Source organism: Amaranthus tricolor, chromosome 4, assembly GCF_026212465.1.
Source record: "Amaranthus tricolor cultivar Red isolate AtriRed21 chromosome 4, ASM2621246v1, whole genome shotgun sequence".
Taxonomy (NCBI): domain Eukaryota; kingdom Viridiplantae; phylum Streptophyta; class Magnoliopsida; order Caryophyllales; family Amaranthaceae; genus Amaranthus; species Amaranthus tricolor.
In genome coordinates, this window is record NC_080050.1 from 28,929,928 (window position 1) to 28,957,087 (window position 27,160).

A 27,160-nucleotide genomic window follows, 5' to 3' on the forward strand; every position below is an offset into this window, starting at 1 on the left:
GGCCTAAACCTGAAAACTTTGATAATTTGGTGGTTGTAACTCGCAAATAATAAACATTAATATAGTAATTCAGAAAAATGTTAAACTTTAAGACTAATTCACAAATTATTCTAATATAAAAATCAAAATAATACAATTTATGCCACGATCACTTAAATTATATATATGAAAATGGACTTCCATTATAACAATACAATTTCTAACAAGATCATTTGCTATTGAAGGTGATATATTATTCGAAAAAATATCACTCTAAGTAGCAAATTAAAAAAAAAAGTTATAGTATAGCTTAGCATGCATTTTGTTGATTGCAAGTCACAACTCCATATTAGAAATTTTAATGTCTATATAATTAAGGAAAATTTGATTTTAAAAGTGTGAATTTTCTTTCTTTCGTTTAACTTTAATTTATCTTTTAGAGGCTGCATTTGCTTTTAAAAATCTTTTGACCTTTAACTTAGTCAACAAGTCATCTTCCACCATTTTTTATTTTTTTAATTTAATTTGCTTTTAAACATTCAAATTGAAATTTCAGTCTTAAATAGTCCACTTTCCAAGTTTCTTCACATGTGCTAACAAGCTTCAATAGCGTCATCTACTCATCTTTATCAAAACTACATTCAAAAAGAGCAGAATTTTTTGTAATTTACATTTTTTTATAATTAAAATATCAATAAAAATAACGAATCATTTCCCTAAATAATGCAATTGTATAAAGTATTTCCCATTTTGCTTGAAATGGAAAACTAATTCCCACATTACCGTCCACGTAGGATAGCTTTGAGAAATTTTATTTTTTTTTAAATATAACCGCTACATGAAGTAGCGGTTTTATTCAGGCATCTGGAGTAAAACGCCATCTGAGATGGCGGTTTGGTAATGGGATTTTTTTTAAAAAAATAAATAAATAAATAAATATGTTAAGTAAACCGCCACTTCAAGTGGCGGTTTGGTAGCAGTACAAAGCAGCCAGAGTGTCGTGAGTTTTCATTCATTCCATTCCATTCTTAGTTGCTGCCGGTTTTGCTATAAAAAAAAAATTCTTCACTCTCATTTACTTCAAATTTACAATTCCTCTCATTCAACTAAGCTAATCAACTACATTCCTATCTTCTCCTTGTGTACTAGTTCATTTTCATCCTCATTTAAGGTATGAATAAAACCCTAATTTTTGTTCAATATGCAAATTGTTTTTTTTGTTCATTATTGTTTGAATTGAAGTTATAAAAACGTTAATTGTTTGTTACATTCTATTGTTTTCATGATTTAAGCTTACGTTTTACACATTTGTAGTTGAATTTTAGGATTTGTTTTGTATGCATATAAAGTGTTTGATGAAATGCTTCAATGAAAGTTTATTACTTTGTAGGGTTAGTTTAATAGTTTTTGTATATATTCATGGTATTTTTAGCTTTTATATTTGAAATGAACCTTATAATAAGTGTTCTAATACCTTAGTATCACAAATTCTTGTATTCAAATTTACACTTCCCGTTATAGTGTATTGGGGTGAGGAAGTCATGATATTGGTTGCAAATTGGTAGCAAATTGGTGGAGATATCACATGAAAGATCATTATCCCATTGAAAAACATGTTGAATTGGTTGCAAATTTGGATAATGCGAGGGAAGTCATGATATTTTATGATTTTTATAACACTTATGGCGATGAAAAACACGTAACAGCGATCATGGCGATGCCGGGCCCAGTTGATCCATCAGTGCTTACGCTTCAGGCGACACACAGGAGCATAGCTGCGTGGGAGGGCTCCACTGCCCAATTGGTTACTCGTCAGCACTACCAGGCGAGTACGTTACGGTGGGAGGTGGATGACAGGGTATTAGACGTAGTCGAGCTAGCTGGTTTCAGATACATTCACCGGTTGTTGGGCGGGGGCTTAGAGCTCGATCGAGCTCTTATCACAGCATTGGTGGAGAGGTGGAGGCCGGAGACACATACCTTCCACCTCACAGTTGGCGAGGCAACGATCACGTTGCAAGATGTGGCAGTTATCATGGGACTGCCGGTTGAAGGACAAGCAGTCATTGGTCATGGGGAGGGAAATTGGCCAGCATTACTACATGAGCTGCTAAGGGTTTGGCCGGAAAACCCTCAAGACCCCTCACAGCCGAAGATCATCGTTGGATCGTCATTGAAGCTGACTTGGCTTCGACAGCATTTTAGCGCGCTTGAGGATGATGCAGATGATGTGACGGTTGACAGACATGTCCGAGCTTACATCTTGTACCTGTTTGGATGCATCTTGTTTCCGGACAAGAGCGGCGACTCGGTACAGTTGATCTATCTCCCTCTACTGGGAGACTTGGAGCGCGTAGATGAGTACAGTTGGGGAAGTGCTACCCTAGCGTATCTGTATCGTAACTTATGTCGAGCATCTCGTAAGGGTGCCAAGGACATGGGTGGATGCTTGATGTTGTTACAGATATGGTCATGGGACGAGCTCCTGCTAGTCAACGACGAGCTCCTGCTCTTAATGTCATTGCGGAGGTTGACGAGTTCACACCATCATCATCCACCGGTGCGCAAAACAAAAGGGGCCGGGGGTTGTAGTTTAACAAACTTTGTATATTCTTATATGACTTGAACTTCTTGTATGAGTTTCCATAATTGTAATATATCTTTGTATTATTTTCATAATTATTTTTTCCAAAACAAGCCGGTTCGTAATTGATTATTATGGAATAGATGGTATTGAACTACTTTAATGCATGTTGCATTCACTATTTTAAAATGAAAGAAAAAATAAAATAAAATGCCATAAGCAAACCGCCACATGAAGTGGCGGTTTACCAGGGACAAAACCGCCACATGAGATGGCGGTTTGTCTTGACCAAACCGCCACTTCATGTGGCGTTTTTCTGCTTAAGGCAAATCGCCATCTCAAGTGGCGGTTTTGTCTGAAAAAAAAAAAAAAAAACACTTTTCCACGTGGAAGGTATTGTGGAAAATACTTTCCCAAATTATGTAAAGTGGGATTTTTTTTTTCAGGCAATATTCTGGGAATAAACTCAAAAATAACTTATTCCCTCTTTAATTTTCTTCCTTCCACTTTTTTTTTTTTTTATCCACCATTAAAAAAACTTCATCCTTTTCTATTTTTCTCTCTCCATATAAAATAATGAATTTATATGATAGAATTCCAATTAATTAAATATTAGTAATGGTTTTTGGTTTATTAGTAATGTTTTTCTATTTACAATTAATTAAATATTTTGATGGGTGGAAAGCTTACGAAATTAAACCCAGTAGCTTCCATCTGTACTGGTTTTTGGTTTATTAATACTAATTAAGATGGGTTTTTTAATTAAAAAAGTAAGATGGTTTTTGGAGATTCTTAGGGGATTGAATAAAAACTCAAATTCAGTAATTGATTTCAATTTATTTTGTAGATATTCAAAACACTTATCATTTAATTAAATTTACAAATAGTTAAGTGATGGTGTAAAGGAAGAAAGTGAGGATGAAAAACATGAAGAAGAAGGATTAAAATGGTGAAGAAGCCATGGTGGAATCAGGAATGGAAGAAATCAAATGAAAAAACAAAGATGAAAAAAATAAAAAATGGTGAAAAGACCATGGTTGAGGAATGAAGAGGCCATGACTGGGTAGAAAAATCCGATGAAGAAGTCAAAGAGAGGAAGAAGATAACCGGTAGTTCTACCAGGGACAAAATTTATACCTTTAAAATCAAATTTTTCATAATTAATAAAAAATAATTGAAGACAAAAGTAAAATAAAGCAATTACCATACGCTTCACTCAACTGATAAAAAATTGCAATACTAAAAAGACTTTAAGTCAATTATATTAATATACATAAACAAAGCGCAAACATTCGTAAAAGATAATTCATATAATGTTATATTGCCTCATTTGATATAGCTAAAAATCTTTCAAACATAAGTCGTATTCAAAGAATGGCACATTTGCCGCTAGCAGCTTGCTTCCGGAGTTCTTCAGTCTCCTTTTTTGCTTTCTCTAAATTCTCTCGAAGCTTACGAATTTCATCATTTGATTTTGCCTGTGCGGCTAAGGCCTTTTCCTCGGCCTTCAACCTCGCAGCCTGCTCCTTGGCCAATTGTTGTTCCAATCGTTGAGTAGTCTCTTTCAGCTTCATTTCAACCTACACGAGAGAATTATAGACCACACATGAATCTGAAGTTTTCTTGTGTGTTTTGGGGAGCGGAGTCTATAGGCAAGATGAATATCGAGATGCCTGCTCGATATGCTCTGAAATTTATTCAACTAGCAGCCATTTTGCTAGCCTCCCCTAATCGCGAAATCCCCAATTTCAGTTTATATTCAATCAACATTTAACAGTTGTCAACGAATGCAAGACTGACTTCCAACAGGAAGTAATAACCTTTATATCATGAAACGATTTATCAAAAAATAAAACGTCCGTAAACCCAGAATTAAAAACCAGATCCTAGCAGATTCGATATATCAGTCTCGGAACTAGTAACTCATCATCTATAGTCTGCAGTCACATAGATGAAGATACTTGAGCAGATGATTTAGCTACCGCGGATAAGGTATTAGGAATTAGGATGAAAAATACGGTAAATACCGAGTGGAAACATGTTTTGACTTAAGATAATAGTGTATAATAGGAATAAGGTTAGTTGTCTAAATTTATAACCCTTTTGCTATGTTACTTGGATTCGATACTGATGTTGGATACTAGTACGTGTCCAAGTATTGGAAACGTCTATTTATACAATTTTACGTCTAAAATGAAGTGTCTAAGTGTTATACCAATGTCCGAGTATCAAGGATCAGACACGGGTACGTGAAGTAAAATGAAGAGTCCGAGTAACATAGCCCTTTTGTTTAGTGAGTGAAAATTAGTAATTACACCAAGGCACATTGGGTTTTTTGGAAGCACGTATGTGTTCACATTGGGTTTTGAAAACACTTAATACACCTTGATGGAGGCAGCTCGACGCTGCACAAATTAATATGCAGGGATTGAGGAGCAAAATCTAGAGAGACCTCACAGAACATACAATTAAATCGATAACAAGCAACACGAGAGTTATAGAGAAAAAAATCGAACCATCTCAGTAATGCGCTTAAGTTGTTCCTCGGATGCTAAATGCATTTGTTGCTTCAGTAACGATATCTCTCTCTTATCGTAACCTTCTAAAGCATCAACATCCTTTTCTTGTTGTTGGAGTTTTATAGCTCGTTTCTGTACGAAATTGAAGCAGTAAAAAGGTTACTATAAGTATAACTTTAAGGAAAAAAAAAGTAGATAACGAAGTTAGTAACAACACTCGCCTTCAGTTCCTTAAATAAATCATCGGTGTAAGGTTTTCCTCCATTCTCTTCTATCACCATGTCAACAAGGTCAAGAAGGCTCTGTAATTGTTCCCCCTTTTTGGCATTACTTTGTGTTCTATTATCAAACAGAACACAACGATTCTTGGAAACTTGAAGAATATTCTGCAAATCCCACAAAATAGAAAAAAAATGCATTACAACCGAATTGGAACGAGAAGCATTCTGCAAATCAGTCGGACTTTTAGATTTTGCTAACGATCACATAGATGATATCATGTAAAACAGAGAGGACCGTAACATCCAGTTATCTAGCATTCACACAAGTACTCTTGTGAGAGACCGTCTTTCGGTGAGACGACCTTAAACAAGAAGTTCATATTCTCATAATATGTATTAGATGGGCTAAACCCATGTATAAGGAGTCTCTCGGTGAGACCGTTTCATACATAGTTGAATAAAAAAATAAACCGAAGCAAAATCATTTTGAAAGATGAAAGTTTACCTTTGAGGCTCTAGCCTTGGGAAATCTCAACCTCTTTAGGTTTAACTTTTAAGGCATGGCTATACTAAGCACAGCATGTTTCACTGCCATATATAGTCTGCTAACGGTTCATGGTTATAAAATAAGGGAGTCGCATTAACAAATCCCATCCCCATCATAACTATAACTCCCTTTTTCTCCACGAGTTTTCCCCATCCACCCGAAGTAAACTTTAATACTTCCATCAATTAGCAACTAAGGGTAAAACGATAATGGATATCATTACACGCAATAGAATCAATATCGAATAGAAAATAATCATAGTATAATTTGTAGTATAGTATGTACAGTAATATCAAATACAAATAAAAATCACCTTTAGAGGCTCTGGACACTCACGACCCAGATATTCTTCGAGAGTTTCATCATCAGCTTCAAGCTCATCACCTCCCGTAAAAACTACTATCATGTAGTCAGTAATTTTGGGTCCAAAGAATGTTTGCAAGCTTTTCAGTGCTGCTTCCTCTTCCTTGGAGAAGCGAGTTCTCACAGAGTACACAAGAAGTATGGCATGTATACCATCTTTAGCCAAATCAATACATTTCACAATCTCTTTGCCAATAACATCAGAACTAACATTAAAGTCAAAGAGTCCTATAATTCACAAGAAGAGTGAGCGCATAAAACCCATGTCCAATATAAGGCAAGCTAAAAATATAACATAATAAATTGTAAAAGAAAACAACTCATTTTGTGGATATTTCCAAAAAAACAGTATATTGAATTAAACACGCCAAAAAGGATATATCGAAAGAGAAAACAACAACAATATTAATTACCCCAATGCCCAGTGGTTCTAGTCGGGTATGTGAAGCATCGGATATACACCATCATACCCTTGTAATAATAAAGAGGTTTTTTCTTATTCACTTCTCATAAATAAGGAAAGCAAATTACTTGACAGTCCATTTTACTAGTCCATTACTTTTTCTTTAAAAAGTGCAGTTGGGTGCACCTAAGCGCAGGCGCATTAGACATGAGAAAAAAGGCTTTTCGGGCAAGTCTAAGAGGCACAACCTGAAGGCGCACAAGGCACGAAAGGTGAAGCATAAGGCGCCCCTGGAACCAGGCGTAAAATTTTACAAAAATTTCAAAAATATCCAAAATAATTGCAATGTGTTTTAGCATGGCTAGTTTCCCAAAAACACACCTTTGTGTGCCTTGCATGTTTTATAAATAATATCTATCAAACCATAGAACAAAAAATCTTTGGCAAAACTTCTAAAAAAATAAGGAAAATAATTTGACAAAGCACAAATATGTAATCTTTTTTATGAGAACTGCTAAAACAAAGCTGACACGGACAAATATGTGTTTTCTTGAGTTCATTTGCATCATGTATACTTGTGGGACAAAGTAACTTATCAAACATCCTCATGGGTGTGACAGCCTTATTGAGTACTCAAGAGATTCAAGAGAACAATGCTATTCTATAATTCACTTTGTCCACAATTACTACCCAAAAATAGAAAACCTTTATCCAAATTTTTCAAAAAAAAAAGCTAGAAAGAAAAACTAATGAACTATGAATTTACGACTCATCTTGTATGAGACTGTCTCACCATCAGACAAGCCTATATAATTAGCCCATTTTTCTAAATGATCTATTTAAAATGATAAATGATCAATTTAAAATTATAAAATAACCATTTTAAAATTATAAGTGGTCAATTAGAATACGGGTAATCAATTTAAGACACTAAATGTACAACCGGATCAGTTACTAAGTCCAATAAGGATAGTCTTATCATGAGACCGTCTCATTTGAGAATTTGCGAGAGTTAATGTGTAATTTAGAAGGTCCAGAATCGGCCTTTAGGGGTGTTTGTTTGAGGGACACCGGACTTGGCACCTTCAAATCCAATACTCACATGTACATCCCATGTTCTGCTTGCCCCTAAGAAAATACTCACATTTTTTCACAATTTTCTCCGTCTCGCCTCCAAATCCCTCTAAACAAAAAAGAAACCGAAAAAACTCTCAATACTAAATCTCACCTTCTACATCCTTCAAACAAACACCCATCATCATCATCATCATCCCAATGAATCCCGCCCAAGGCAGGGGTATGGGGAGGTGGAAAGACATGATCGAAAGGAGCCTCTCAACTCGAGTATCGCCTTCAAACAAACACTCCATTAACGAAATTGACAAGAACACCCACAAAATAAAATTCCGGGCACATCTCACCGTGAAACCGTCTCATAAAAGAATTTGTGAATAAACTTTTATAAAAATAAATTTGTTCATACCGGGGGTGTCAATTACATTGATAACTTGTCCATCATTAAGCATGGTAGTTTGAAGTTCAGATGTGCTTGTAACCCCAGAAGAACTGGCTTTAGATTTAAAAACCTTTCTTCCAATAATACTATTCCCAGTTGCACTTTTTCCATTACCAGTACGTCCAACCAAAACAATTGTTCGAGCACCATTTGATAGCACAGGAAAGTCCCAATCATCCTCAATCGAACTTCCACCCATTCTATCAATTAATATATCTGCGAACCCTAATTTTAAAACAATCAGCACCCAAAAAAACAATGTCAATTCTTTAGCCAGATACAGAATTTTAAATTTTCATAAAAATTAGCATTGATCATTTAAGTTTTCTTTCTATTCACAATCAGACCACACAAATCAAAAATAATTGAAGCAAAATACTGTTAATATTAATTGATTACTGATCAGGAACAGTAAATTAAGCTTTGATCAGTACCCAAAAGAATACCCAATTAAAAATATACTCTGACTTATAAAATCAATCACTAGAAGAAAAAAAAAATTAAACAAAATAAACCCAATAAAGAATTAGAAACCCAAATTTAAAACGAAATTATGGTAACTGAAATCATCAATGAAATAAATACTTGAATTATACCCATGAAATGAATTATGCAGAAACAAGATTGACGAATTCAGATGATAAATAATTGTGTAGATCAAGAGGAATCAGTAATCAGCAGCAAAAATAAAGAGAAGGGGAATTTGGAAATGGGAGATTGATGAGCAAGAGGAAGTAAAATTTACCAGAAATAAAGAGAAAATGTAAGCAACAAAACCCTTAAGATGAGTTAAGAATTAGTCTATCCTACCAATGAGGCTTTTTAAGAGGGTGGAATTTTTCAGTCTGTGATTGAGTGGAATTAAAGTTTATCAACTAAAGTTTGTTTCTAAAAATAAGAATATTTGTTTTTTTTTAAGTGAAAATAAGAGTGTTTGGTAAATGGTGTGTGAGTTTTAATAGCCTTAAATTGTTTAACGAAACTAAAATTAAGGAAAGTAGTTTTTAAGTTGTATTTAATGATTTAATTTTCTTTATATTTTTTAGAATAATTTATACTTTATTTACATAATTACACATTTGATAGTTATTTCGATCACTAACATCTAAAATAAAATTACAGTTTTAGGGGTAAAGATTGCAGTTTTGGGATAATTTATAAGGGGTTTTATGTATGCTTAAGATAATTTCCATAAAAAAACAAGATTTAAAAACTCTTAAATTTCATTTGTATGAAAAAGTGAGATTTTAAATGTAAAAAATAGTAATTAGTAATGACATACTTCCTCTAGTTTTTATTTGTTAATGTGTTTTCATTTTATCAAATGCACGATTTTTATTTTTAATATATTTAATTACAAATAATTGAAAAGTATAAAATATTAGTATTATGAAAATATGCAATTAACTGTATCAAACACAATCTCATTTAATTATGTTTGGTGAAAAGATTTTATATTGCAATGTAATTTTCATGGTAATCAAACGTTGATCATCAAATATGTGTTTTTATTACAACTTTCTAGTAATACCTAATACCATCTAAATGTATGAGAATAAATTTACTAGGGACTATAAATTGTTCGAATAGGACAATCATGGACATTTGCTATCAGTCTTGTTAAGAACATTTCCTAATTACATTACACAAAGTTTTCTTTATCGCTCTAATAGATTAATATCAATAGTAATTCTAATAGAATAATCAAACGAACCGTTAAAATTTAAAAATTATATCAACATGTCTAAATGTCCTTGATTAGAGTTCTTATAATCCATGTATGGTGTAAAACTTCACACGCTATTGAGATTTATGAGTTAGTATAATAGTTAAGTGTTTTCCCTTTTATTATTCTTATGCCAAAAGCTTGATTTTTACCTCCTACAAGAAAGATTTATATTTCCCTTTTGTTAATTTGTAAGATTTCTCTAAACATTCTCGAATTAAAAAATCAAACCAAATGGTAAATCTAAAACAACTGTTTAGAATTTACTTTTCGTTTGTGAATGATTATTTTGATAAACGACTCTTCAGAATTAATCGACAAACTAACCAACAATAATCATCAATTTTAACAAAATTAAGCTATTAATGCTATGAAGGTTCAATAAGATTTATGAATTATTCACCAACACCTTAATCACCATGAACATTATTTATTCAAGAAAACTTAAGTTATATAGAGTGCTAATTGATTGACTCTCCCAATATTTATTTAAGGTACTTTAGTCAAGTGAGCTTTGATCTAGTAATTATTACTCCTTCATTTCTCAATAATTCACTCAAAATTACCCCATCGTTATCATATATTATTCTTAAATAAATTTTAAGAATTTTAGTATAAAACTTTGATTATAATTTCTCATCGATTTATATAAAAAAACATATTTATATTTATATGGAATCTTAATAGATTTATCTCAATAAATACTTTCTAAATATCAGCTTTTTAGAATTTTTAAAAACTCATAATTAATATTATTTAAATTTTAAATTAGTATTGAAATCTGCAAAAAAAAAAAGTAAACTAGAAGAATAAATGGAAATAGAGAGAGTAATATGTAGGGTATACATCCTAATTGAGTGTGCCTTGATAAGATAATTTTTGTTTTTGTTTTTGACAAATGATTTTTTTATTGATTTTTTAATTGATTATTGGTTTTTAACTAGTTGCTAGTCAAACTTCCATAAAAGATGCTTGGTAAGTAGCTTTTAAATCACTTAAATAACTGAATTTAAGCCAAAATTAAAAAAAAAAAAAGTAATATTTGTAGTTTTTATTAGTCTTTGTAATTTTAACTCAATTTATTTTTAATAAATAATTAACATCCAACAAATTAGTTTTACAAAATTTCTATATAACAATTATGCTACCTTAATCGGTTGGCCTAACAGCTAACAAAACCTCATTGATAGTAGCTGGTTAAATAAGCCAATTAAATCGACTAATAATCGACAATTAACGAACAATTACTTAATAAATTAAGCATTAAGACTAATAGTTGAAACACCTCTAAATCCAATACTCACATCCTCAAATCTCATTAACTCAAAATCTCCCCGTACATTTTATTATTTTCTCGCAAAAAAATAGGATTTTTCACTCTTAGTCACAAACCATCAAGATTGCAACAAAAGCTAATAAAAACATGATTCCAACCCATTAAAACGTGCTTAAATACTAACTAAAACCTCTATAAAGCATTTATTTACTACGGCTAAAATCATGAAAAAATATAAACATGTGCTTAAATTGATGCAGAAGTTGTTACAAGTACAACTAAGTTTAAGTATTTGAAATTTATTGTTCAGAGTATTGATGGCAATGTAACTGATCGAATATAAGCGGCTTGACTCAAATGACGAGTAACCTCTGGGGTGTTATGTGATAGGAAGTTTCCAAGTAATTTAAAAAGTAAAAAATTTCACCAAGGTGCAATCAGACTCACAATGCTGTACGGGACAAAATGTCGGCCCGTAAAAAAGACTTTTGAATATAAGATAGAAATTACAAAAATGCGTATGCTAAGGTGGATGTGCGGTCACACAATGATGGATGAAATCAGAAACCATGAGTTGCCCCTATTTTTGCAAAGATACGTGATAGATTAAAGATAGTTTGGGCATGTGTAGAGAAAGACTTTTGCCGCCCCTGTGATGAGGAATCGAAAGCATCACAGTGGAAGGTACGAGAAGCCGAGGAAGACATAAGAGGACATGGGAGGAACAAATAAAAAATGCCTTGCGTGACTTACACCTCTTTAAGAACCTAACCATGGACAGGGGTAGTTGGAGGCGCTTTATTCTTGTATTAGAGTACTGATAATCTCTCGCTTATCTGTTGGTGTTCTTGTTCTTTGCCTTTGTCTTTTACATATCATTTTTTACTTGTTTTTACCTAGTTATTTTTTATTTTATTTATATGCCTTTTATATGTTTTTAATTTTATGATTAAAGATCAAGCTTGTGGTCTAAGATGCAAGCGTTTGTATTTAGTTTCACCCAATCCTTTTCGTTGCAGTATCCTCTCTTTCTGATGATCTTTCTCGAACCGAGGGACCTTTTATGAGTATGGGTTATCGCCTTCCTTCTCTTCCTCAAACCCTGATTATAATTTCTTATAGACGATATACACTAGGTAGAATGATGATGATGCTGCGTAATTGATGACGAGATAATAAGTGAAGGTTTAGGTACAAACTTGAAAGCTTGAAAAACTCAAATGAGAACATTTGTCAAGTAACTCAATAATTTTTCCTCTTGAAAATAAGCATAAACTAACAATATTAAGAAATGAATAAAGTATATTTTACACCTAATTTGATGATATATTCTAAATTTATTCGAGAGACCCTTTGTTTTGTATCTCACTCCTATATACTTATAGAGGAAAAGTGCTTAACAAATTCTAAAGTCAATATAAAACAAAAAAGTTTGAATTGTTAAAATTACTATCTTATAATTTTTTTAATTTTATTTTATTAAATATATTATATAACATACTAGTCTTAATTTTTATAATATATAATGGCAAACTAAATTTTTTTTTTCCTTTACATTTTAAGTAACGTTATTATTTGATTTTACATCTATATGTTTATTGAATAATACTATATAAAATAAAGCTATAATTTTAAAAACTATAAGTATTCCAAATTTTTTCAAACAAGACGGTATGACTGTTAGATTATTTTTATTAGGATGATCCAATGCATACATATAATGTCAAACTGATTATCTATAATTTTAAAATAATCAAAGTAATTACTTGTAGTTTTAAAGTGATTTGTTATATATTTAAAAGTGATAATTTACAATCTTAAAGTGACAATTTATATTGACCAATTATAATTAATTAATTAATTATAATTTTAAATTGATTAATTCTTATAGTCATCAAATAATCACTTATAAATAATTATTTATAATTTTAGTGTAATCAATTAGAAAAACAAAGGAGTTTATCTCATGTTTGAGCCAAAGGTTGACATAGGAGTATATTGTCCAATTTCCAGAGTTCCCCGTTACGATTGAAATTGTGTACGTTGTTGATGATGAAATGAATCGCGAGTCTTTCTTCTTTTCCTTTTCTGGTTTTTCCCTATTCTGACATTGACACAAACCAAACCCATTCCTTTGAGAGCGACAGAGAGATCGTTCTTCCTTCGATAATCACAATTAGGGCACAATTTCTTGGGTGATTGATTTCTCCTGTTTCCGTCCACGCATTCTCTTTTAATTGAAGAAATTCAACTGTTTTCGATCGCAAAGGGAATTTGCAAAAAATTAGGGTTTTGTTTGAACTTTGGTATTGGATTAGATAAGGGGTTTTGGGAAATCAGATGAAGGAACCGTTGAATCGAACCAAAGTAGTTGTTAGGCACTTGCCCCCTTCTCTTTCTCAGTCTTCCTTTTTCGACCAAATCGATGGCCGTTTCTCTTCTCGCTACAATTGGTCCTCTTTTCGCTGCGGCAAGTCGAGGTTTGTTTCTTTTCCCCTCTTTGGTAGATTTTTCTGTGTATTTTTGTTTTTAGGACTGAATTTGATTTTCAGGAATATGTTTAATTTGAACCATTGTTTAAAATTTGTTTTCACTAGTAATGTTTTCGGTGATTGTATATTTTGGAGCATAATTGTTCTTCATTTAGTACCAATTTATTTTGATTTTTGTGATTATGGAGACTGCATTGTGGGTTTTTACGAAATGCGTGCCTTTTGGGTTTTTCCAAATATCTTATTTTTATTAATAGTATTGCTTCCTTGATTTGGTTTCAACTTGAGATAATGGGGAACTTGATTGCAGTCACAAGAACCAGAGGTATTCACGGGCATATGTGAACTTCAATAGTCCTGATGATGTTTTCGAGTTCGCTGAGTTCTTTAATGGCCATGTATTTGTCAATGAAAAGGGTAACTTTACTTTTGTATGCTCAACGGAGTATACTTGTGCTTCTTTTTGGTTTTTATGTTGTAGTGGTGAATGAATTGAATTGCTACTTTATGTTGTTTAGGGACACAATATAAAGCAATAGTGGAGTATGCTCCTTCTCAACGTGTTCCTAAGCCTAATGCCAAGAAAGATGGTCGAGAAGGGACTATATACAAAGGTTAGAAGGGTTCAGACTGATGACCTGATTAATGGATTATATTTCATACATGATTAATATTGTTTTGGAAATTAAGCTAATTAATTTCTCTTCTATGTTTTTTTGTTGAGAATAGATCCTGAGTATGTAGAGTTCCTTGAGCAGATTTCCAAACCTGTTGAGAATCTTCCTAGTGCTGATGTACAACTGGAAAGAAAAGAAGCTGAGCGAGTTGGTTAGGAGAAGCTCATCTTTTGTCCCCTTATGTTGCCTGTAGAAGTTTGTTTTTGTGGCCTATTGCTGACTACTTTTTCTTTTTCTGTAGGTGTTCAAGAAGCACCTATTGTTACACCGCTCATGGAATATGTGCGAAAAAGGAGAGCTTCAAAGAGTGGCCACCAGGTTTTTAGTTATTTAGTATACTCTATCTACTCATTGGGAATATTGAGGTCATGCTCAAGTTGGCGAGCCTCTTGATGATCTATGATTTCAACTTTAATGAATATCATCATCTTTGTTGTATATTTATTTCAAAACTTGGACACTTGTTTGAATGCTTTTTTGGTTACTAAACTGCGCTGCTCCAATGATAGTCATAGTTACTTAGTAGAGCGATATATCCTTTTCTTTTGATAAGCCAGGTTGATGCTTTCTGAGATAATTAAGCTCTCTTTCCTCAGAATTATCATGGAGTTTTTTTATAAGTTAGTCTTGCATATGTGAGATTGTTGTCTTAAGTGGTATGTGAGGTTGATTTTCTTGTATTTTTCATCATGAAATGGCAACAATGATGGGAAACAGTATTTAAAGATACATGAGGACGCTTTACTTAACTAGTTATGCTTAACTCCATTTATTGTTCTTGATGTTATTTCTTTCCCATGTTATTTTATTCCTTCTTTTTTGTGGTGATACTCCTTGCATTCCCTTTCATTTCTAATTGATTGGTATTACTGGTGACAGCATTTAGGGTCTGATGGAAAGAGTGGTGGAAGGTCTGGGTTAGCTGCAGGGAAGTCTCGTTCAAGCAAGCAAAACTCTGAAAAGAAAAAGGTCTTTTTTTTAATAATCCCAGTATATTAGTTTCGGACCTTGGTAATGGTTCGATTTTGTTAAAATTCTCCTCAAAAGTTGCCTGCAACTTTTTCCTTGTCTTGGAACATGCATTTTTTTAGTTATTTATACTTATGGATTAACGGGTTTACCTTAGTCTTTTTGATTTGGGGAAAGAAAAGAATGGGATTGAACTGTAGCTTCAATAACTCTATGGGATCAGGGCAGATATTTAATTTAGTTAAGAGGCATGGAATGTTCTTGGAATGTCACACCTTATTGATACATACTTACATATATCATACATACACACATAACTCATGGAATCTTCAAAGCCTTGACATGCATACACTTTCTTGAAACATGAGAAAGAACCAAGAATAGGGGAGTGGAGAAGCATTAAAAAGAAATGGGGGAAAAATGCGACAAAAATTACCTAGAATGCATGGAAATGAGAATAAAAGCAACCTAAGCTAGTTAAGTTAGGAATATGTATAAATGCATTAATTTTAAATTGTATCTTTGACATATTGGCACTATGAGCTTCTTTTGACAGCTTGTATCCTTCGTCCGTAAGAAGATTAGATGCAACCTTGATGTTTTCTATCCTTTGGGCTGGTGACTGATATGTCTAAATGCTAGAAATTGGAATATCTTTTATAAGTTATTATTAAGTTTTCCCTATATTGCAGAATTGTGGACGTCCTACATTTAGATTATGAATTACTGTTATATGCTAGTGTTTGTGAGCTTTCACAAGGTTTGTGAAAGGGGAACTTCTTTGAGGTACCTAAGAGGGAGGTTTTGCCTGTACTCCGACAAGAATTCTTTGTAGCAATTCTCCCTTTCTTTGTTTCTAGTTTCATAGTTTATTTTCCCTTTGTTTACTTGTGCTGAATTCTTTTGTATCTACTAATTATGACCTTTTCTTCTCTTGTGGCTCTTTATATTTATAGAGGTTCTTATATACAAGTTCCCTTTAATTGCTGCTTCTTTTTAAATATGATTGCTCGGCCTTCCGCCCTGTTAGGCTGCCACCCTTTTTTCCTACTTTTGTCTTAGAAAATGTTACTATGATTGGTCTCAAATTGTTTTGGTTGTCATGCTACTTCAGATTTTTAATAGGCCTTTAATTTTAATACTTCATTGTTGAAGTTCTTCATTACCTTTCGTTTTTAGAGGTTGCAACGTTGTGCTCTATTCCTTTTCAATCTCGTTTTATATTTTTAGCTAATATTTTGAAAAGTATAGTTCAAAGATTCTTATCAATGCAAACTCTAATTGTATCAACTATTTATATTTTTAACGTGTAATTAATGATATTAAGGATGAAATTAGTGTATCAGATTTGCACAAAGTGGGAACAATTCAACCTTTTAAAATTGGAAGTGTTATTTATTTATTTGAAAATATTAAAATTTCAACCATTCTTTAGCCGTTTGAATAGAATCATGTTATCTATCTTCCAAGGGTTACAAAACTATTTGAACCTTATCAATAGCATTGCTAGCTTCTATATCTTCTCTTTTTTTTTCCACAAGAGATGGGATCAACATTGTTTAGTCATTAGACTTACATGATTTTATATCTTATTTGTCTAGCTTATTTATGTGATGAAAGTGAACTGGTCTGTAAATATTTTTCAAGGTTGTTCACTTGCGTAATGCTAATCAAATTCAAGTGGAGTCTAAAAAGATTTTGTTGATTGATTTTATCGTATTTGCAGTATATCTTGAAAAACAATGCGAAGAGCACAAATGGGAAAGACAAATCAACATATATTCTCGTGACTCAGAGAGAGAACGAATATGAGGCTTCAAGAAAAAAAGAAGTACCAGAGAATGAAACTGGTATGCGTCTTGCCTTGTACTATTACATGGTCCATTAGCATGAAGTGACTAGCATCATATGTAGGTAAAGTAGATTCCTTTAGGATTGGAAACTTTTTGTATAATTTAGTGAGTTCAAATTGACTTTGGTCTCGAGAGTTTTTGGTATTTACTTTCCTAGTGGTTATAATTATTCTTTGATGAACATATTATATTGCATTGTGTTAATGAATTTGTGTGGATGATTAAGATTGTTCGTTGGGTGAGACATTGATGGTTGTAGACTGATTAACCCTATCCACTAACTTAATTCTCGCCAAGGCTTGTGTGGAGGTTCACATTTACACAACCTTATCCTTATGAAACTAGGAGGTTAAATTTGATTGACCTTTGATCGTAAAAGTTAAATTTCTTTGGTCTCATGGGTTCTATCGTGTTAATTGTTGTATTATTGGACATCTTCACTCATAGTGTAAAAACAAGGCCGCATCGCATCACATTGGAGCGCATTGTGTAACACCCCGGCCCTTCGGACCGCTGGTGATTACTCTTGGAGACTGTAAACTAGCCCCACAAATCAACACAAGTCTTTCCAGCGCACTTTGGCCTCACTCGTGCGCACCCGAGAAAACTTCCCAGGAGGTCACCCATCCTAAGATTACTCCCCACCAAGCACGCTTAACTGTGGAGTTCTTAGCAAATGGGCTCCCTAGAAAAGAAGATGCACCTTGTTGATATGAGTAGTCTATCATTCCTTTTTCAAACTAAACTTGGGGTATTACACATTGGTAGAAGGGTAGTTGATATTTTGTGCTACTGAATGGATTGGAATATTGATCATGAGAATTATATTACAAATGGGCATGACAAACATTTCAAAAAAAAAAAGAAAAAAGAAAAAAGGAGCATTGCAAAGATTTGTAGGTTGAGATGGATGTGCATACTTTTAGGCAAATAAGTGTTATTTTAAGAAAAAAAAATCTGAAAAAAAAATCGTAAAAAAGTTTTACTTTTTTACTTAAAAAGGTATTACTTTTTGAAAAAAGTATTACTTTGTATTTATATTTTTTTTTTCTGAAAGTAACTTTTTTGATAAAAAGTACCAGATTTTTTTATAAACAAAAGTAACATTTTTTTGTGCAAAAGTAACACCTTTTTTGTGAAAAGTAACACATTTTTATCGGAGAGATTGGTGCTTACGGTTCTCATATAAGCTTGGTTCTCACTAGAACTTGACCCTATATATATGTGTGTGTGTGTGCGCGTGTCTATCTGTCTATCTATCAAACTAACATTTTTAGTAAAAAAGTAACACTTTTTTGTCACACAGATTGGTTCTCACGCTTCTCATATAAGGATGGTTCTCATTGGAACTTCTTCCTATATATATATATATATATATATATATATATAATTGTTTATACATGACCTTAGATCATGGATCTGTAGGAACTTATTTTTCCTTAATCTTGTTATTATACTTTTCAACTTCTTCACATTAATGACATAACTCACATCTTTCCCCCTTGTGTCAAGTTCAAGAAACCCGGTGTCATTTTTTGTCCTTTTTAGTTAAACAGATAATTCTATTGCTTTGTTGGGTAGTATCTTGCCATGTAAATGTGTGAATCTGAGATTACATAATAATCTACCATCTAGATTGAATGTCGCTTATTTTAGCTCTGATTGGTCGTTGTGAATCAATAGGAGGTGGTTCGTATGATATTCCAAAGAAAAGGATTCTGCTTTTGAAAGGGAAAGAGCAAGAGATTTCTCAGGCAAGGAACAATTTGACTTCTGTCTCTATTTTTAAGTGACATACAATCAGTTGTCAAAATCACTTTTGCTCACCTGGGTAAAGCTATGTCTTCATGTATTTGTTCTGAGGGTATTGGATTAATTGCATAGTTTTCCTTTGGATATTTAATCTCTTTTTTTCCATCTTTTGTCTGTGTTTTTCCTTTCTTCTGGTGGGCAGGGGTGGGTTTTTTTAAATTAAATTGCAGGTTGCTGCTGAATGCGGTATAAAGTTGCTTCTAGTTTCAGACATAATGTTGGAGAAACTACTTTTTGTTGAGATGTAGCAAAGATTTTCATTTTAGATTATAACAGACTTAAGTAATATGATGCACTAATTAATGTCCCTTTGTTATTTATGTGAAGTTGCAATGATGTTTGTTATCAGAGGTTAATCAGAAGCAAGCACTTTGTTGTGTTACAAGGGTAAGGTTGCTTTCATCTAACATTCCTAAACCCTGTATAGGTGGTAGCCCTTTAATGACATTAGGGTTATGAAATGTTTTTGTATGGTTCTGCTGCCCTTGTGCTCGATGGGAAAAGCTGTATGATGTCGTCACGTTAGGTAATCCAATATAGACTAACTTTTGGGAGGTAAAAGGGTTTCTTTTCTAGAAAAATTGTGCTCGATGGTAGTGGTTGGTGCCTTGGTGGTGTTCATGTTGCGGCCCAGGTGAAATGATCAAATTTTAAAGGTTTCTGCCCAACTGTTATTAAGCTTCCAGATTAGGCTGCTCTAGCATATTGATTGAGACTTGCTCTTGGTTGCTTTTCGGTTCCTGACTTTCTGTAGATGGATGTGTAATGTAATATGAATTTAGGAGTTACTTGTGCATCATCTGTTTTTGTCAGAGGACTTCATTGTTTACTGTTTTGTATTTTGAAAGAAAATTGAACACTTTCAATCCTCCCTTTGTTGAACTACATCAGAAACAATTATCATTTGACCTTATGTTTGGCCATCAGATACGGGTTTTCAGCTTAATAGTTACTCTTTAGTTTTGGGACTTCATTATTGGTTGTAAGGCGATAACTTTATAATGAAGATATTAGATAACAGGTGGTTTCTAATTTTGATTTAGATCTTTAATATTATTATTTTCCATTTTTGAGTCGATCAAAAAAGATACTAAGAGAAATAGGAACAAGCAGCAAAGTTGGAAGTAAGCAATGAAACTTAATTAAAACCAATCTTTATAGCATACTCCGTTTGAAACTCTTAATCTCCATTACCCTTTAGAGGCTACACTCTCACAAATGGGTAATTCTCTTTTTAATTTGGGAGAAGATGCTCTAGTGAGTGTGGCTTTAGTTAGCGGACTTCTGCTCCATGGTGTACCTTTCCCGGCTCAACCATATTATCTCACTACATTGCCAAAAATACTTGGTTTTCTTCTATCACTCTTTGGTTGTTGGCTTATGCTCTCGGGTTTGGAATTTTCTATTTCTTTTAGAAGGAAGTGATAGAGGGTTCAACCTATAGGGAAAAAAGCTAAATATTATTGTCTGGATTCTCAATGTCTTGTGGCTTGGGGTTTGGGGGGTTGAATGTACATATCATTTCTCTTGTAATAACAACGAAATTGTTTATGATGGACTAATGTCTTTTGCAACTTCCCATAAGTAGAATGCACATGTTTTAAAAGTCATTTCACCAAGTCCATTTTAACTCTAAACCAAAGAACTATAAATTTTTGGCTTCGTTGAGGATGGATTTTAAAAAAATTGTTATCTAATGTTCTTAGATCTTTTTACCCTTATTCACTTGAAGATCTTTATTTCCGTTACTTCTTCCTAGCTTGAAACTTGGAAGATATTTTAACTTCCATTGTATCGTTTCTTCTAACGTTCGTGAATTTTGTGCCTGAAACCATTAAGCCCTTTTATAGGAGGTGATTTGAAATAATCTTAGACTGATATCTTACACCCTGCCGATATTTTTAAACATATGAATTTTGTGCCTGTCCTTGTTGACATGTTTATATGGGAAGTGAACTTGATAGAAATCTGGATTAGAATGCTTTTATACTAGATTGTTCATCTCCGGCATATATAGAATAAATAGGTATATGTATTGTAAATTTTTAAGGTAAGCATTAGTTGCTGCCACTTGAGGATATGCGTTTTACATGTGCATAAATGAAGATTTAAGTGCATACCTACGTTTTGCTTTACTGTATTTATGAATTTTGTGGTTACAGGGTCTGAATTTTATCGAATATTGATAAACTTGTATCATATTATGCATTCCTCACATGGATATACATGGCTACTCATCTCCTTTTCTAGTCACTACATATTCCTTCTATTATATTTGGCATCGATTCTTGATTTCTCGGACTAACTTTTCTTTTATCAAACCGTAATATTTATCAAGTAAAAGACAGTCGTATAGATGAGTTTGTCTGAAACTATTTATTTCAGATTACACAAATTCATTGTGGTTCCATCATTCTATTTCTCTTACCTGTTCTAATATCCAGCCGTATCAATAATTAATTGAAAGAGTAGTTTGCAACATCAATTTTAATAGCGGTATTTGTTGTGTGCACAATTTCATAGGTTTACATACATTGTTTAATGGAAATATTTTGAATGTGGTAGTTGATGGTCTTGTTTTTATTTAGGTATTTCATATCATATTGTCTATGATATGATACTGGCCATTTGTGGTCTTTAGTTTCATTTTTATAAAAGTGTGGGAGGAGTGCCCTTATTTTGAAAGAGTTGTCATTACTCAAACTCAGGTACTTGTATTGGACTTGTTATGCGTTCAATCATCAAATACTGATATTTGTGAAAAGCTACCATGATTTTGGTCCAAATTGGAATGTTGAGGTGTTATACTGATGTCAGCATGTGTAGGATCCGACACAAGAGTTGAAACGAAGAGTTCAAGTAACAATGTAACTTAGGTGGCAACTTTACTTAGTACTACTTTGCCCCTTTAATAGTTACTATGCTCATCTTTATTAGCAATCCTAGATTCCTGGTCGACTTTTGTTGTCAACTTAATGAAATATTTGACCTTAACTTCTTTTTAAGAAATATATTTCAAAATAATTAGAGATTATCAGTGATAATTTCGTGGAGATGAAATAATGTGTAGTCGGACTCCTAATATAGAATGATGGTGCAAGTGTGGTTAAGAAATTTATACAGACAGGTGTATAGAAAGTCTGTCCTGCATCATCTCTCTATTTCTGGTAGGTTTTATTTTCTTCTGAATCAAATTTAAAGTCTTGCTATCAAGTTTGCATCATCGATCAGCCAGAATGACAGATTTCTGTACTATTTTTGTTTCGGTTGTGTGTTCCTAATATTACATCTTGCATTTGGACTTGCTTCTCATATTTTGTATCTTTAATATGCCTAGGCTGTTTTCTCATACAACATTTTATGATCTTTTTGTTGCTTTTTAGCCCCTGTGATAGTTTTGTTTTCCTTGGCTCCCTATATGTTTTGAAATTTTTGAATCTTGTGACTTAAAATTATTGTCAAATCACATGGCATTTTGTAAGATGGAGTATGAATTTCCTTGAGATGGTTTTTGCAACTTTCAAACTATGAGGAACAAGGGAAGTTCATGAGTTATTTTGACATTTGATTGCTACTCAGAAATTTATTGTTTTGAAGAATTACTGGTGATCTTCAAGAGCTCTGTCCTCCGTAAGTTATCTAGCCTAATGTGGGGATTTAACTAACCTTTTTGATATAATAGGCTTCTGAAGGCACAACACTGCCCAAGATTGTCACTTCACCTGCCGAAGCTTCATCTCCTTCAGTTGGTTCGAAATCGAATCAGAGGCCTGATGCTACTGGAAGAATTATTAGAAGCATATTATTGAGCAAGGAACCTCGTTCTAGTCAGTCATCCTCATCTGTTCAGGCAGAGCAGAAAGTGCAGGGCTCCAATGCAGAGAGGACAAGACGACCACCAAGACCGTCTAATATGAAAGCAGGAGGGCCAGCTTTTGCAGTTGAACAGTCACCTTCTGGTTCAGAATATGTGGGAAAGAGGTCATTGGAGGAAAAATCTTCTGGAAGGGAACTCCATGGTTTTAGTGCCGGTCGTGAGAAACAAGACAGACGCACAAGGAGTAGGGAGAGACTTGATCGCGGTGTCTGGACTCCTCGTCGATCTGATTCTTCTCATACTGTCGATGAGAATCAAAGTAATTTAGATTCTTATGAAGGTATTAGGAACGCATTTCTACTTTCTGTTACTTATCTGTCTTTATGACTGGATTGATCCAAATCTTGGACCAAGTACCCTAGCCTTTTAAAACCTTTAATGTTTTTTTGTATGAACTGATGTAGAAACAATTAATGGGGAAAGGAAGAACTGTTGTTAGAGTCTATAACGAAGACTGATGTTAAGAGTAATAGAGAGGAATCTCTCACCCAAATGAAAATTGGTCCTCCATGTTTAGTATAACTATGTGCAATATGTATGTTAGTCATTACTGAGAATTGAAATAATTTGGTACCTAGACAAGAACATCAAGTTAATCAGTCATGGCTAGAGCTTGTCGATTCTCAAATCTCATGGTTTCATCCACTACATTTATTGTATTAATGGGTATTTATTGAAGGTGTTACTTTACATCTATATATTTTCAGGTAAACGTGGAGAATCGAAATATGATGCATCTAGCCGTAATGTGGAAGCCACATCTTCTGCAGGTGGCCGCAACAACTCATATTCAGAAAACGGTTAGTTCTTTGTTTTGGCTTCTGGCTTTTTTCCGATTATTACACATTATGAATTTTGTATTGCTTGGGATGATGGAAACTTTACATTGAGCTAATCCTGTCTTGTAATATAAGTTCTGAATGATTTGTCAGGTTCCTATAGGAGTTTTGGTCGCCGTAATCCTACACATAATGTTAAGGATGATGGCCCTCCCAAAAGAGCTGCAGTTAGTCATGGTCTTCATGAGGTTCCCTACTTATGTTTCAACTATTTATTCTTTTACCCTACTCTCCCGAAGGATCCTCTCTCCTTCTCCCTCTCTGTTTTGTGCCTGTTTCATTTGCCTCTGGTGAAAGTATTAGTTAGTATTACATTTTTTTTAACATACATTCCTTCCATTTTGAATGGGTTGTTTTAATATGCAGAAGCAAGTGTGGGTGCAGAAGTCAGCCTCAGGCTCTTGAGCATGCTTCTGCATGGTGAGTCCATCTGAATTATCGGTGAGACGGTTACCGATCACGTGTCATATTGTTCTATATCCAAAAGCATTTAAATGCTAAAAATCTATTCTTTCTCAGAGTATTTTGCATAAAAACACTGTTTCCATAAGGTTCAGATTCAGAAAACACATTATGCTTTGTTTAGGAATGATGAGTTCATTTGCAAATATAGATTTGGCTCACATTCAGTGTTTGGCAAATAACAAAAATTCAAATTTGGATTGAGTCAAATCAACCATTATTATAAAAGTGATTAAGGATTTGAGAATGACATCCCAAACCTTGTCATTCTCAAATTTTTCATTATGAATCATAAGTGAAATCTACAATTTGAAATGAAATGTTTGTTCTCAAACACATCCTTATGTGTTTTGGACTAGACTACAAAGATCTGTAAAAAGCAAAACATTGTGAATCAATATTTTCTAGATAAAATCTCTTGGGAATCGGGAAACTCATGTATGGACACTTATCCCTTAGCAACTAAGCGAGTGTAAAATTACATGGCAAACAAGGGCATGAATTGTCCCATGGCCCTTGTTTATTTTGAAAAATGTAAAATCATACACACTAAAGGTCTTCCATGCTGCATGTAAAATTTCATCCATCCGTGTGCTTTTTTTTTTTGAAAAAAAAGAACAGTTGGTTTGGTATGTGAAAGCTCCTATGTTGTGTTTTTTTCATGAAATAAAATTCTAAATTAGATATGAAGCATCTTGACTTGCACGATGAATACTACAGTCTTTGGCTGCATTACATCAGTTTCAGCTTATTTTTGCACTGATAATATTCATTTTGATTTTCAAGGTTTTACAATCACCCGACTGATTAATGTGACGAGGTCCTGGTGGAATAGGGATTATCATCTTTTGTGAATAGTCTGGCTAGCTGTTGGAACTGATGGCATTTTGGCTGTGAGAGCTGTGTCTATCAATCACCGGAAGAGGTCTTCTAGAATAGTAGTTTTGAAGAGGACTTCAACTGTTTTTGGGTACTTCAAAGAAGGGGTTGGTTGCCGCTCGGTTGGAGATGCAGAACTCCTTGCAAAATGAGATGAACAAATATTTGAGAATAAACCTTAATATCAAAATGTCGGCTGTTAGGCGGCACATTATAGTAGACCTCTCTGTTGCAGGTTTCCGTTAGTGTGGAGGAACTCCAGATATTGTGTTGAACCACAATCATGACCGACAGTGACACCTGCTCGGATTGTATAGAGCATGGTCTTTGACGAGTAAAGATTGACTGGTTAATACTGTATATAATCTGGAATATCGACATTAAGGTGTGCAGCAAATGGTCTTTCAGTTCGACATCCTGGTAGGATTTCGTTTTGGTGTTTTGTGTTGGTGCTTATAAAACTTGTATTTACGCCTTTTGGGTGGTGAAAATATTATGCATATGCTGCTACTTTAAAGCTTACTTCAGATTTGTGGAAATTGGATGTTAGTTAGGTTATTGGTTAATGGTTAATGGTTATGCTTGTGTTGACAAAGCAGCTATAGTTCAAATACAGATTAATGATGTTTTTTAAATGTCATGTTCGGTTGTTGTTAATCATCAAGAAAAGAGGTTTCTTTTCCAACATTTTCAATGATTCTATTGTTTTACTGCTCTGTTTCTTTTTGAGTTTGCTACTAAAAGTTATATTTTGTAAGAAGTAATATCACGAGAAACATAGAGTATTGAACTATTTATTTCAATTGGGCTAAGAATTTAGAAGGCAAGTGATGCGGAATGAGTTATCTTGTCATTTCATTGACAAAAATATTGACATCTTAATTTTTTTGTCGATTCTCATACACGTAATTGGATTTTATGACAGAAATGAACATTTTAAAGTTGAATAAGTATGATCGTGAATCTTTACATTTGGAATCTCTCGATTATCCTAATAATATTGTATTATATTTCATTATTGTTATTATTTTTTACATTATGTATTATACACGTTTTAAGGATTAGGGATGGTTAGCTTTGAAAATTTGAAAAAACTAAGACAAATAAACAACTTAATTCCAAAAATAAGCTTCGTAAAAACTTATTTCCCAAAATAAGCGTCCGTACATCCAAGCCTAGCTTCGGGTAAATCGCTGTTAGTAACAGCGAAAGAGGAAAAGAAAAAAAAATAAAATAAAACCCCAAAGTCGCTGTTAGTAACAGCGACTGAAGGAGTTGACCAGTCAACTCCTTAAGTCGCTGTTACTAACAGCGACTTTGGGTGTTTATATTTTTTTTTTTTTCCTTCTTCCTCATTCCAGTATACGGCCTACCTTAGCACACAACTCACGACATTTGTTTGTTTTTTCCTCCATCAAAATCACATTCAATCCTTCAAATTAAGTGATAAAATTCGAAATTTGTACCACTAATAGCGATCTGTAAGCTTCCTACATCGACCTAAGGTATTTTTTTATGTGTTTTTTTTCAATTTTAGAAAAATTATGGTTTATTTTTGAGTTTTGTTTTTGCTGAATTTTAATCAAATTTCACATTAATGTAGGTTCATAAACTTGCAATTTACTAATTCTTGTTGATCTACAGGTTATTGAGGTACGTTTTTACTATAAATTTTTTTATTTGGTGTTGATTTTAAAATGTATAGTGGTCATATATTTATGAACATGATGGTGATGTTGATTTTGTATGTGTTGTTGTAGAAATGAATTCTTTTCGTGTGACTGTTGTATGCTTTTGGAATGGTTCAATTCGATCAACTAGTAACAATGTTAAGTATGTTGGGGGAAAACGTAACATATTTAGTATTTGTAACATATTGACTTTTGTGTATCATTTGTAATATATGTGTACATGTATATATTTTAATCGTATTATCAAACGTGATTTTGATGGAGGAATAACGAAGGAAATGTCGTGCGTTGTGTTTTGTTGCTTGAAAATGTCGTATACTGCAATGAGGAAGAAGGAAAAAAAAAATTTAAACACCCATAGTCGCTGTTAGTAACAGCGACTTAAGGAGTTGACTGGTCAACTCCTTCAGTCGCTGTTACTAACAGCGACTATGGCGTTTTATTTTTTTTTTTTTCTTTTCCTGTTTCGCTGTTA

General features: G+C 33.3%; 2 protein-coding genes across 5 annotated transcripts; one reads left to right on the forward strand and one right to left on the reverse strand.

Moving 5' to 3' along the window:
• Positions 1-3,774: 3,774 nt before the first annotated feature.
• LOC130810051 (immune-associated nucleotide-binding protein 9-like) lies at positions 3,775-9,035 on the reverse strand. Of its 4 annotated transcripts, none has more exons than XM_057675979.1 (6): positions 8,878-9,035; positions 8,100-8,357; positions 6,164-6,441; positions 5,304-5,468; positions 5,080-5,214; positions 3,775-4,143 (listed from the first exon to the last, which is right to left on the reverse strand). In XM_057675979.1, the coding sequence occupies exons 2-6, from the start codon at positions 8,329-8,331 to the stop codon at positions 3,931-3,933; spliced, it is 1,023 nt and encodes a 340-aa protein (XP_057531962.1). In that variant the 5' UTR covers positions 8,332-8,357; positions 8,878-9,035; the 3' UTR covers positions 3,775-3,930. The 4 variants fall into 4 exon arrangements, with proteins under 4 accessions (XP_057531962.1, XP_057531961.1, XP_057531960.1 ...); XM_057675978.1 differs by having other exon boundaries at positions 8,100-8,348; positions 8,729-9,034; XM_057675977.1 differs by having other exon boundaries at positions 8,729-9,034.
• Positions 9,036-13,112: 4,077 nt separating this feature from the next.
• On the forward strand, positions 13,113-25,681 carry LOC130810052 (regulator of nonsense transcripts UPF3). The gene is made up of 13 exons (XM_057675981.1): positions 13,113-13,614; positions 13,937-14,043; positions 14,145-14,240; positions 14,356-14,454; positions 14,545-14,621; positions 15,183-15,272; positions 16,999-17,122; positions 18,809-18,879; positions 22,620-23,094; positions 23,522-23,614; positions 23,747-23,841; positions 24,020-24,073; positions 24,902-25,681. Exons 1-12 carry the CDS (start codon positions 13,475-13,477, stop codon positions 24,056-24,058), a joined length of 1,506 nt encoding a protein of 501 aa, XP_057531964.1. The 5' UTR covers positions 13,113-13,474; the 3' UTR covers positions 24,059-24,073; positions 24,902-25,681.
• The last annotated feature ends 1,479 nt before the right edge of the window (positions 25,682-27,160 follow it).

Excerpts from the sequence above, each read along its gene's own strand:
- LOC130810051 (XM_057675977.1), bottom strand. Across the intron at positions 6,442-8,099 it reads CAATGTAATTGACACCCCCG|GACTCTTTGACTTTAATGTT; the intron begins GTATGAACAAAT and ends TGTGAATTATAG. Across the intron at positions 4,144-5,079 it reads TTAAGCGCATTACTGAGATG|GTTGAAATGAAGCTGAAAGA; the intron begins GTTCGATTTTTT and ends TCTCTCGTGTAG.
- LOC130810052 (XM_057675981.1), top strand. The coding sequence starts at position 13,475 with ATGAAGGAACCGTTGAATCGAACCAAAGTAGTTGTTAGGCACTTGCCC. Across the intron at positions 18,880-22,619 it reads AAGAGCAAGAGATTTCTCAG|GCTTCTGAAGGCACAACACT; the intron begins GCAAGGAACAAT and ends TTGATATAATAG. Across the intron at positions 23,842-24,019 it reads TTAGTCATGGTCTTCATGAG|AAGCAAGTGTGGGTGCAGAA; the intron begins GTTCCCTACTTA and ends TTTAATATGCAG.